The 12,801-nt window shown below is 39.8% G+C and overlaps 1 protein-coding gene across 8 annotated transcripts in view; it reads left to right on the top strand.

Moving 5' to 3' along the window:
• Positions 1 to 12,801, top strand: part of SIDT1 (SID1 transmembrane family member 1) — a 107,481-nt gene that overhangs the window by 43,614 nt on the left and 51,066 nt on the right. For all 8 annotated transcript variants that reach the window (XR_015165429.1, XR_015165430.1, XR_015165431.1 and 5 more), the window contains exons 4-6: positions 5,683 to 5,728; positions 11,772 to 11,873; positions 12,490 to 12,573. Coding sequence is in view for 3 of the 8 variants with exons in the window: in XM_086405813.1 (XP_086261939.1) it covers positions 5,683 to 5,728; positions 11,772 to 11,873; positions 12,490 to 12,573 (232 nt within the window). In the remaining 5 variants the exon portion in view is untranslated. The remainder of the gene's footprint in view (positions 1 to 5,682; positions 5,729 to 11,771; positions 11,874 to 12,489; positions 12,574 to 12,801) is intronic.

Genomic DNA, 12,801 nt, shown 5'->3' with positions numbered 1-12,801 from the left:
AGACACCTGACCCTGGGGTGGGAGGAGCTTGGAAGGGCCGTTAAGAAATTTAGACAGTTGTCTAAATTGTCATAGGTGTGTGGAGAATGGATTTGAAGGGGGCAAGACTGGAGGCAGAGAAATTAAAAGGACTGATGCTGTGATCAAGATAAATAACATGGAGATGAATGGAAGAATTTGTAGGTGAAGTTGACAAAGCTTGACTGAACATTTGGGGTGAGGGAAATGGGAGAGTCAAGGATGACCATATAACTTGTAGATGGCGGTGCCTCTAAGAGAAAATGAGAATTTTGAGGAGGGAAGGAAGAGATGATAAGTTCATGCTGAACTTGAAGTGCAGTACCTAGCAGAGTGTCGAATGCACACCAGCACAATGCTCAGGAGAGAGGGCTGAGTGACACAGTGCCCACCAAAGAGAAGCTTCACGTGGAAGGCTGGGCCATGTGGTGCCCAAGGCAGAATTACAGGAGACAAGGGGAGAAGCAGGCAGTACCCCATCCTTGCTCTTTGAGATCTTTATTCTGTACCAAGGCGTTTAGACTTCACCTTGCAGATTATGGAAGCCACTAATGAATCTGATCTTTGAGATGATTTTAGTAGCCATGTGGAAGATGAATTGGAGAGGCAGGGGTAGAGGCACATAGGCAAAGGAAAACTTACTTGAATAGAGAGGAATAAAAAAGTTATCAGGACCTGAATATATTATGGCGGCAACAAAGTTGTAATGGAGAAAAAGAGTCAAATAACACACATGGGGACAATTTACAAATCCAAAAACCACAAGTGGCATGATCAGACAAGGAGGAGACATATGTATACCTACGACTGATTCATGCTGATGTTTGACGAAAAACAACAAAACTCTGCAAAGCAATTATCCTTCAATTAAAAAATAAATTTAAATTTAAAAAATACAGTCTTGTATGAGTACTTGAATCCTTCAACCCTCCTGTAGCCTTCTAAGTGGGCTCTTGAGTCTGTTTTGAGAGGGAGTTTTCGGTGTGCTAGCACAGCTACTATGCTGTAAATAGCAATAGATTTTTGAAGAAATGGATGAGTGAAGAGGCTTTTAAACCATTTTATTATGCGTCATCCTATGTAATTGCCCTTTGATATTTGGGGTAGAGTACATAATGATTTACATTGCTTTTCATGTTTATTTGTTTGTTTTCTTATTGGATGTTACTTGAGCAAAGACAGTGCTTCATACTAATAGAATCAGTAAGACAGAGTGAGCAGTAGTTGTGGAGGGGAATCCAAGATCACTCCAACAATGATATCAGGAGTCAGATGAGGCTTATGGACAGACGTGGCAGATAAGGGTCAAGGAAAGGGGAGTACATTCCATTTTGATCATATATGGAGTTTGAGATGCCTTGAGGGACAGTGAAGTACAGAAGCCCAGCAGAGAAACACTCTTCAGTGAGTGGAGCTCTAGAAGTAGCCCTGGGCTGAATGTGGAGACTTGTGATTCTCTGGCATTGTTGCAGCAACTGTGTGTGTGTGTGTGTGTGTGTGTGCAGACACATACATACATACATATATATGAGATTTTTATGGCAATTATAACATATGGTTATACATATATGAATGAAGATATATATGGTTAAGGAAAATGAGATCAAAAACAGGACTGTGGGTCAGATCCTCATGTAAGGGATGCTCTGAGAAACAGGAACTCTCAGAAGAAGCTGAGTCCGCATGGGCAGATGCATGAGAGAAAACCCAGGAAAGCAGATGTCACAGAGCCCATGGGAGGCAAAGTTCTAAGGCAGAAGGTGTGGTAGTCAGTGTCAAATGTCACAAAGAGGGAAAGAACATTAGGGATTAAGTCACTGGATTTAGCCAAGAGGAGGTGACTGGCAACCTCAGGGAGATGGTAGGGAAAGAACCCTGACAGCAGTGGGGAGAGGAAAGGGTGAATGAGGGATGGGAGCACAGCACCCTGTGACGAGGCTGGTCTGTGAAGGAGAGGGACGATACAGAATGACGTCGAAGGAGGGAAATCCAGGGGAAAGAGCACAACTTTGTTGGGGGCATTTGTTTGTTATTTATGTTGAAAATGGTTGAGACTACAGTATGTTTATAAACCAAGGAGAAGCAAGGCAAATAAAGTTTATAGGACACTTGGATTTTTGTAGAAGCAAAGTCCCAGAGAAGAGAAGAAAGGACAGAATTTAGCACATGCGTGGAGTTTATCCTCTGACCAGAGCCATGAGGTGGAGGGCTACAGATGGTGGAGGGCTGTGGGGAGATTTGTGGTAAACAAAGTCAGTTCATGACAGATGGCAGGAAGGAGATAACAGGAAACGATACTCTGAAGTCCATAGTCCAGGTGAATAACCAGTGTAATATCCTTCGACAAACAAAGGGAGGGTTTTGAATCCCCACTCTGCTCTGTGCTAGGGGCTTGCTGTCATATAATAAGATGAATATGAATCTCACAGTCTTCTCTGTACTCACCTTAAAAAATGACTTAGCTTTTGGCTTTGTCTTTCCACTGATCCTTTCTCCCCATCTCCCTTTCCTTGTCCTGTTTCATTACCTCCTGCTCTCTCTCTCTCTCTCCCTTCTCCATGGACCCCTCTCCCCTCTTCTCCCATCTCTCTTGACTCCTCTGCTCTTTTTCTCTTTCACTCTTCCTCAAGCTAGCCAGTGAGGAAACAAAGTTAGTTTTTAGGTTTTCTTATTTATTAGGTAAACATTTGTTTCCTGTGTTTAATTTTTTCAAACAAATAAGTCAAAAATTATACACTTCCTTCTCTAAAACTGAAGGTGTACATGTGTCTCAATTAGACTTGTTCTGTTGTTTAATGACCCCTGCTAAAATAAGCCTTCTCCACCTCTGCTGGAGGCCGATGGGGAAGGAAGCAGAACCTTTCATCTGCAACAGGCACCATGTTTATTTTGCACACACTGTTGACTCCAGGAGAAAGAGGAGATTACATGGGATAGTCTTAAGGAAAATAATATATTTTCAAAGTTTATATGTTTTGTACTAGTAAAGAAAACAGAAAGAACAAGGGGGAAAAAAAAACACAGAAAATCCCTATCCATGTCCACACAATTCAATGTCTTAACTGGAATGCAAATGACAGGGGAGAATTTAAAAACAAATTTCTGGCCAAAGAAAACTGTTCGCTTCTGGAAATCTTAACCTGTCTGTTGCCAGCCAAGAAAACCACCATCCATTTCGTTCCCCTGACCTGGTAACAGACAGAACTGAGGGCCCGTGTTGCCCTGGTAACTGCAGATGACATTCCCCATGCATGCTGCAGAGAGCCATGCACAGCATGTGGTTTCTGACTCTGGCTGTGGAGTCTCAGAGCACACACAGAGCTGGATTTGACACCAACTTCAGTTTCTTTACGTGACGTAAGGTCATGTGTTATTAACCATGCTTCAGCAGAACCAACCCTTGACTCTGATGATGATTTCTATTGAGAGTGGATATATATATAAATTGTATCTATTGCTAAATTCTAAGTCTAGTCTGCTAATGGCCTAAATTGTTTGTCATTACCTTTAGAAACAGTGCTCAAAATCTGTGACTTCTAAACAACGCCTCCAATTACAAACTTCATGCTTCAGATGTCCTGACATGCCCTTTCTAAAGGAATCCTTAGTAAAAATGTTTAACGGTTTAATTTTTATAAAAGGAAAAATTAGGAGTGGATAAAACAAGACTCTTTAGGGAGCACCAGGGGATGAAGCTGTGGAGGGGCCCCAGAAGTTCAGGTTTCCAGAAGTGCAGGTCACACTGAAGGGCTGGGATCATGCCATTCTCCTGATGCAGGCATTGAGAGTACAGTGAGTATGTGTGAGTGATCCTCACAATTAAAGATGAGACAAGAACCAGAAAGAACAAAAGCCCCAAACAGCCCTTGCATGACTACAGAGAAGACCTACTCTGTTTTTGCATTTTCCAGTCTCTTGAACTGTTCAAAAGTGTCCTTTCCAATAGCACTCTATGCTACAAATGTATATTTCCCACATCCTCCTCACACTCTCCTCAGAGCTGGATCACTGCTGTCTTTCACAGAAGATGCAAATATCTAATAAAATAATTTCTAGAAAATTGATAATTGAAAAGAAAATAGCTTCATTATATTCTTTTGATGGTATGTGCATTTTAAGAAGGGTCTTAGAAGGCAATGCCTAACCCAAAGAAGACCCATCTTGGAGGGAAATGTAGACAACTGTGGGGTGTTTGGGGCAGGAAGAGCATACTCCTCTCCCTAGAGACCCTCCCATGGTGATTATGTATTCATCATGTTTTTTAAAAAGTGATATTTTTGCCATCAGATTAGATAAGATCAGTCGCTCAGTCGTGTCTGACTCTTTGTGATCCCATGAATCGCAGCACGCCAGGCCTCCCTGTCCATCACCAACTCCCGGAGTTCACTGAGACTCATGTCCATCGAGTCAGTGATGCCACCCAGCCATCTCATCCTCTGTCATCCCCTTCTCCTCCTGCCCCCAATCCCTCCCAGCATCAGAATCTTTTCCAATGAGTCAACTCTTCGCATGAGGTAGCCAAAGTACTGGAGTTTCAGCTTTAGCATCATTCCTTCCAAAGAAATCCCAGGGCTGATCTCCTTCAGAATGGACTGGTTGGATCTCCTTGCAGTCCAAGGGACTCTCAAGAGTCTTCTCCAACACCACAGTTCAAAAGCATCAACTCTTCGGTACTCAGCCTTCTTCACAGTCCAACTCTCACATCCATACATGACCACAGGAAAAACCATAGCCTTGACTAGACGAACCTTTGTTGGCAAAGTAATGTCTCTGCTTTTGAATATGCTATCTAGGTTGGTCATAACTTTCCTTCCAGGGAGTAAGCATCTTTTAATTTCATGGCTGCAGTCACCATCTGCAGTGATTTTGGAGCCCCCAAAAATAAAGTCTGACACTGTTTCCACCGTTTCCCCATCTATTTCCCATGAAGTGATGGGACCAGATGCCATGATCTTTATTTTCTGAATGTTGAGCTTTAAGCCAACTTTTGCACTCTCCACTTTCACTTTCATCAGTAGGCTTTTTAGGTCCTCTTCACTTTCTGCCATAAGGGTGGTGTCATCTGCATATCTGAGGTTATTGATATTTCTCCCGGCAATCTTGATTCCAGCTTGTGTTTCTTCCAGTCCAGCGTTTCTCATGATGTACTCTGCATATAAGTTAAATAAGCAGGGTGACAATATACAGCCTTGACGTACTCCTTTTCCTATTTGGAACCAGTCTGTTGTTCCATGTCCAGTTCTAACTGTTGCCATAGATACATCAAAATTAATTTAAGTTCTATCTGAATTATGCAAAAGAACCTCAAGCCTTATTTTCCTCTCTCTTTCAGCCCACTTCTGACACCTAAAACTTATAGTTGAGTGTAAAATCTTAAGAGAATCTGAAGACAAATGTGTCTATAAAAGTCAAAGTACTTACTTGTATAGGTATAACTTTATGGGTTTTTTTATAAAGACATAAAATTGATCCCTTCCCCACCTTGATCATTCTTGATAGCTGAAACCACCAAGTTCCCATGCAGTGTACTTTGTCACTTTTATGGGCCCAGACAGAACTGCTTTGTCAAAGGGAAGGGCTTTTCTTGCATCTAGTTTGAGATTTTTTTTAAGAAATAACTTTTGCTTTTCTTTCACTTTTCCCCCTTTTCCTTGTATTTCTCAGGACAAATGTTGCCTTTCACTTCACTGCCAGCCCCTCTCAACCTCAGGTAAGTGAAGGCTTCAAAGTTATCATGATTCTTACCCAAATAAACCATGGTAACAAGTTGAGTTAGCATGTGGTATTGCCCTTAATCTTTTACAATTTGAGCTATATTTGTATTTTTGGAATGTAGTTCTTATAACTGAGATTTTAGACACATCATTAACCTTATCACTGGAACTGGTACGAAATGGGAGGTATGACATGTTTACAGATTCTCCTTTGCTTAACCTTCATTCATCAAATCGTGGGCCAACTAGGCACACCAGGTACAGTGTTAAGCTGTATTAGGTGCCAGGGATAGAAGGATGTAGAGAGGTGCAACTTCTGCCTGCATGGACCTTATAATTAGGAGGGGGATGGGGAGACAGAGAGTGGAAGGCCACCACTAAACAGATACAAAAGTAAACAACTGATCTGGAAAATATAACAAAAATGAGAGATTTTAATATCTACAGTGTTACGGATAAAATTCATTTCTCCCATCATTAAGAAAGAACAGGTATGCTGACAAAAATTATCAGAAGATTTAGATACTTGGGTTATGCTCTCCACTAGGCCATCATCGTAAACCAAATAAACAGATTAAAACTTTGACTGATTCAGGCTGCTTGTCTAGTGATACTGCTAGCTACTTTCCTTTTTCCTTTCATAGATTCTGAAAGAGTAAGGTTCATGCAATAGCCAAGTTTAAAGCAGATTTACTTAATGTCCGGATGTTTCTTGTAAATTTTCAGTAGGCTGCAATACAACTTTGGTCAAAAGTGGCCTTGGATATACTAGAACTGGGATTAACATATTGTATAGATGCTGTTGTAAATCTATTACAATCACTTGTGAGCTGGTGAACCCGTTCTCAGAGAGAAGCCCTGTTTTGTAGTTTGCCCATTTCTGCAGTGTAAATACCTCCACCCCGGCTGATTTCAGACTGCCATCATGACATCACTGAGCACAGAGTTGGAAATCCATGTGCACAGTCAGCTCCCCAAACCTGCCAAAGCTGACCCCCACACACCTTTAAGAGTCACACGTCCCATCAAAGTCTCCACGTGCATGTATGCTGCCACCCAGTGACAGAAGAGGCTACAGACCCACAGTCCACTGACCTCAAAGTATCGGTCACTTGATTCACGAAATGTTTGAAAGCACTAATTGCGAGTTGCAATGGGAGGTATCTAGATAGGAAGGGAAAAACTTGCACCCCAACTGCAGAAAGAGTACAGTTGAATAGTCCAGTCCAGAGTCCTGAATGTCGTGATGTACTTTGTAGACTGAAAACCAGTGATGATTATATATTGCAGCTTCTTTCCATTAAAAAAAATTATTAAACACTAAAGTCCAAACAATTTGTATATAAATTACAAACTAGAGTAAAATATACCTAGAAAAACTCATGAAACAAAACAGAAATCCTTTGACACCTATAAGGTCTTATTTTACTCATAACTGTTCCCATTTTGGCCTATATTTTATATCTTCTTCAACTATAGGAAAAAATTTCTGTACCTTTAAATTCACCCAAACTATTGGGTGAATTTAGACTCAGACAACCTGTATCATCACTGCCTGCCTCTGTTCCTATAGATAGAAGCAGGTTACAGAAACTGGTTAGGTAATCAGGACGTAAGAAGGTGATTTTTAGCCTCAATTCCAGGCATTGCTTTAGATCCTTGTCATTTGCTTCTTTCTGGTAAAAGTACATTATCAAGGCAAAGGGTTTATTTACTTGGGATTTATGGTAATTTAGAGATAAAGAAAACTGGTGGGACTTCGCTGGTGATTCTTCCAGTGGTTAAGAATCTGCCTGCCAATGCAGGGGACACGGGTTTGATCCCTGGTCCGGGAAGGTTCCACATGCCTCGGGGCAACTAACCTTCTGCGCCATAACTGCTGAAGCCCTCATGCCCCAGAGCCCGTGCTCCACAACAGAAGTCACCACAGTGAGAAGCCCACACGCTGCAGCTAGAGAGCAGCCTCCACTCGCCACAACCAGAGAAAGCCCGCATGTAGCAACAAAGACCCAGCACAGCCAAGTAATTAAATAAATAAAATTTAAAGCAATTTACAAAAAAAGAAGATTGGTAATACTTTGGCATATAGATAAGACTTCAGCAGAGGTCTACAGCTTGCACAAAACTAACTCCTAGAATATATAGGAATATATATGACATTCATTTTCATTACTGCTAATAGTAGCCGTAATAATGCTTTTGAGGTAACAAAGTATGGTTTCCCTAAGAACCAAGAGCACATGTTGGGAATTCCAGAGTATTCACCTTTCGAAGAGCCCTGTATTCTATGTATTTGAATCAAGCTCCAAAATAAAAGCACAAAATGAAGTGGGTTCTTGAGAGCATTGCCATCTGTTACAAGGAATGAACAGACTTCCAAACAGTAGCATTAATGACACTCTTTAATCTTAAGATAATTTTTCCCCACTTGGAAGGTTTTGGATTGTTGAAAAGTTCTATTTTCATTGCTCTGGTTCTCAGGATAAGATTAGTAAAGAGGATGAGGGAATGCAAAATGAAGTTTTAATGGGTTTGCCACTCCTTCAAAGTGATATATTTACTAATGCCTGGATATGGGGGCTTTTTTGTTTGGTTTCCTCAAAGTCTTTTTTTCTTTTAATGGAGGCTACTTACTTTACAATATTGTAGTGGTTTTTGCCATACATTGACATGAATGAGCCATGGGTGTACATGTGTTCCCCATCCTGAACTCCCCTCCCACCTCTCTCCCCATCCCACCCCTCTGGGTCATCCCAGTGCACCAGCCCTGAGCACCCTGTCTCATGCATCGAACCTGGACTGGCGATCTATTTCACATATGATAATATACATGTTTCAATGCTATTCTCCCAAATCATCCCACCCTCACCTTCTCCCACAGAGTCCAAAAGACTGTTCTATACATCTGTGTCTCTTTTGCTGTCTCGCATATAAGGTTATCGTTACCATCTTTCTAAATTCCATATATATGAGTTAGTATACTGTACTGGTGTTTTTCTTTCTAACTTACTTCACTCTGTATAATAGGCTCCAGTTTCATCCACCTCATTAGAATTGATTCAAATGTATTATTTTTAATGCCTGAGTAATATTCCATTGTGTATATGTACCACAACTTTCTTATCCATCCATCTGCTGATGGACATCTAGGTTGCTTCCATGTCCTGGCTATTATAAACAGTGCTGCGGTGAACATTGGGGTACACGTGTCTCTTTCAATTCTGGTTTCCTTGGTGTGTATGCCCAGCAGTGGGATTGCTGGGTCGTATGGCAGTTCTATTTCCAGTTTTTAAAGGAATCTCCACACTGTTCTCCATAGTGGCTGTACTAGTTTGCATTCCCACCAAAAATGTAAGAGGGTTCCCTTTTCTCCACATCCTCTCGGGCATTTATTACTTGTAGACTTTTGGATGGCTTCCATTCTGACCGGCGTAAGATGGTACCTCATCATGGTTTTGATTTGCATTTCTCTGATAATGAGTAATGTTGAGCATTTTTCATGTGTTTGTTAGCCATCTGTATGTCTTCTCTGAAGAAATGTCGTTTAGTTCTTTGGCCCATTTTTTGATTGGGTCGTTTATTTTTCTGGAATTGAGCTGCAGGAGTTGCTTGTATATTTTTGAGATTAATTCTTTGTCAGTTGCTTCGTTTGCTATTATTTTCTCCCATTCTGAAGGCTGTCTTTTCACCTTGCTTATAGTTTCCTTCATTGTGCAAAAGCTTTTAAGTTTAATTAGGTCCCATTTGTTTATTTTTGCTTTTATTTCCATTACTCTGGGAGGTGGGTCATAGAGGATCCTGCTGTTATTTATGCCAAAGAGTGTTTTGCCTATGTTCTCCTCTAGGAGTTTTATAGTTTCTGGTCTTACATTTAGATCTTTAATGCATTTTGAGTTTATTTTTGTGTATGGTGTTAGAAAGTGTTCTAGTTTCATTCTTTTACAAGTGGTTGATCAGTTTTCCCAGCACCACTTGTTAAAGAGATTGTCTTTAATCCATTGTATATTCTTGCCTCCTTTGTCAAAGATAAGATGTCCATAGGTGCATGGATTTATCTCTGGGCTTTCTGTTTTATTCCATTGATCTATATTTCTGTCTTTGTGCCAGTCCATACTGTCTTGATGACTGTTGCTTTGTAATATAGCCTGAAGTCAGGCAGGTTGATTCCTCCAGTTCCATTCTTCTTTCTCAAGATAGCTTTGGCTATTCAAGGTTTTTTGTATTTCCATACAAATTGTGAAATTATTTGTTCTAGTTCTGTGAAAAATACCGTTGGTAGCTTGATAGGGATTGCATTGAATCTATAGATTGCTTTGGGTAGTATACTCATTTTCATTATATTGATTCTTCCAATCCATGAACATGGTATATTCCTCTATCTATTTGTGTCCTCTGATTTCTTTCATCAGTGTTTTATAGTTTTCTATATATAGGTCTTTAGTTTCTTTAGGTAGATATATTCCTAAGTATCTTATTCTTTTCATTGCAATGGTGAATGGAATTGTTTCCTTAATTTCTCTTTCTGTTTTCTCATTGTTAGTGTATAGGAATGCAAGGGATTTCTGTGTGTTAATTTTATATCCTGCAACTTTACTATAGTCATTGATTAGTTCTAGTAATTTTCTGGGAGAGTCTTTAGGGTTTTCTATGTAGAGAATCATGTCATCTGCAAACAGTGAGAGTTTTACTTCTTTTCCAATCTGGATTCCTTTTATTTCTTTTTCTGCTCTGATTGCTGTTGCCAAAACTTCCAGTAGTGGTGAGAGTGGGCACCCTTGTCTTGTTCCTGACTTTAGGGGAAATGCTTTCAATTTTTCACCATTGAGGACAATGTTTGCTGTGGGTTTGTCATACATAGCTTTTATTATATTGAGGTATGTCCCTTATATTCCTGCTTTCTGGAGGGTTTTTATTATAAATGGATGTTGAATTTTGTCAAAGGCTTTCTCTGCATCTATTGAGATAATCATATGGTTTTTATCTTTCAATTTGTTAATGTGGTGTATTACATTGATTGATTTGCAGATATTGAAGAATCCTTGCATCCCTGGGATAAAGCCCACTTGGTCATGATGTATGATCTTTTTAATATGTTATTGGATTCTGTTTGCTAGAATTTTATTAAAGATTATTGCATCTATTTTCATCAGTAATATTGGCCTGTAGTTTTCTTTTTTTGTGGCATCTTTCTCTGGTTTTCCTCAAAGTCTTAATCATGTATTTCATGTCAAGCTTCTCAACCAGTTACTATATTTATAATTACTGGGAAGAAGTTCCCTTTCTTCATTATTAGCAACATGCTTAAAATTTAGAGTTAATAAATTTTTCTGGTGAATTGATAATCTACGTAGGTAAATAGTATAACCTCTATTATAAATGCTTCCTTATTCTGATATTTGAGAAATACTTTTAAAGATATCTTAGCCTGCCCAAAATTGTGAACATATTTCAGGAGCCTAAATGTAGGGCTTAGTCTTTGAATCTAAATGTCATCTCACTGAGTTCCAGCCAAGAAATAGATTCTTTGGCCAAAAAAAAAAAAAAGTCTAGGGGAAAGGTGGATGTAGTGCTAATTCTTACCTATGGCAAAGTGGTTAAGATTCTTGAAGAACAAGCTTGTCTGCCTTTCAAGGAAGAGCTTCATATTTCAAAATGACCACATAGAGGTAAACTTTGTTTCCTGTTACATTTCACATATCTCTGATTCAAAGGGTGGGGGGACCTTCTTAAGTTGAAATTGGAATGAAGTGTAGCAAAGTTTAGTTGAGAAATAAATATCATAAAAAAATAATACAGCAATGTTGTATGAAATGGCTCCTTTGTCCTGCTCATGGCTGTATTCCTAGTATCTGAGCCCTGCACAGAGCATCTGCTCAATATGCAAGAGATGAATGGCTGGCTGAATTACTGGAGGCTTACTGAGATTTACATCTGAACTTTGTGCCTCATATTAGAGGAAACCACCTTATTCATGAGAAAATAGTTTGTGACTATAAACATTTCTAAGCATTAACAAATCCTTTTTTTTTTTATTCTCAGTATTTCCTATACAAATTTCCTGAAGACGTAGACTCAGTTATCATTAAAGTCATGTCTACATTGGCTTATCCATGCTCTGTTGTCTCAGTCCAGAATATCATGGTGAGTTTCATAACTTGTCAACCTTCCAATATGGAGTTTTATATTGTCTTAGGATAAATGAGAGAGAGTGTGAGCACCATTTCATCCTCTTACTTTGTACTGCTGACAAGACTGCTAAACAGTAAAAGCTGTATCTTGTGCACACAAGTGCACAGATGTGCTTATAGACATTGATCTGGGGAGATAGAGGTTGACTCTTCACCAAGATAAACAAAGGAAGGGAGGGAGGGAAGGAGGATCGTGACAGAGAATAAGGAAGACCAAGTTGTGAACTGCACAAGAAAAACAGGAACCTACTGCTTGTTCTATGTTTTGAATTTTTTGTTGTGTCATTAGGCCCTTTCTGTCTCATAAAGTATTAGTAAAATATGGGAAAGGTGTGATATACTTTAAGACAGATCTTTTATGTTCTCTTTAATATTAATATTAAGTGACCTTGACTTCAGAGGACAAGGCACCAAATTTTAGGAAAATTATTTCCTGACTGCTCTGGGATGAAACTCTTCATGGTTTCTGGCTCAGTAAGGACCCCCTCCTCTGTGATCCAGGTGGTATGGGTGGTATGTATATATGACATTAGTGATGTCTTCCTTTTTATCCCCCATGCACATGACAGTGCCCAGTATATGACCTTGACCACAATGTGGAATTTAATGGTGTCTACCAGTCCATGACTAAGAAAGCTGCCATCACACTACAGGTGAGACATCACTTCTGTGGGCATCATCAGTGACAATGCACAGTTTATAGTCAGGTTTCCTACTGGACCAGTTTGGTCACCCACTGAATTTCGAGAAACGTCAAGGATTACCGCTCACTGTGTACACTGAATCTCTTTCTTTTCTGATTGATTTCAAAATAAAGATTGCTATACCTGGTGGATAATGCTGCTCTACCAGGTGCCCTGTTCCCCTTGGGGAATCCTGGG

The sequence above is a fragment of the Bos grunniens genome, chromosome 1, assembly GCF_055505025.1.
Source record: "Bos grunniens cultivar Pamir isolate PY7600 chromosome 1, Bosgru_T2T1.0, whole genome shotgun sequence".
Classification (NCBI taxonomy): domain Eukaryota; kingdom Metazoa; phylum Chordata; class Mammalia; order Artiodactyla; family Bovidae; genus Bos; species Bos grunniens.
The sequence above is the reverse complement of the archived record's forward strand: the minus strand, read 5'-3'. Positions and strand labels throughout refer to the sequence as shown.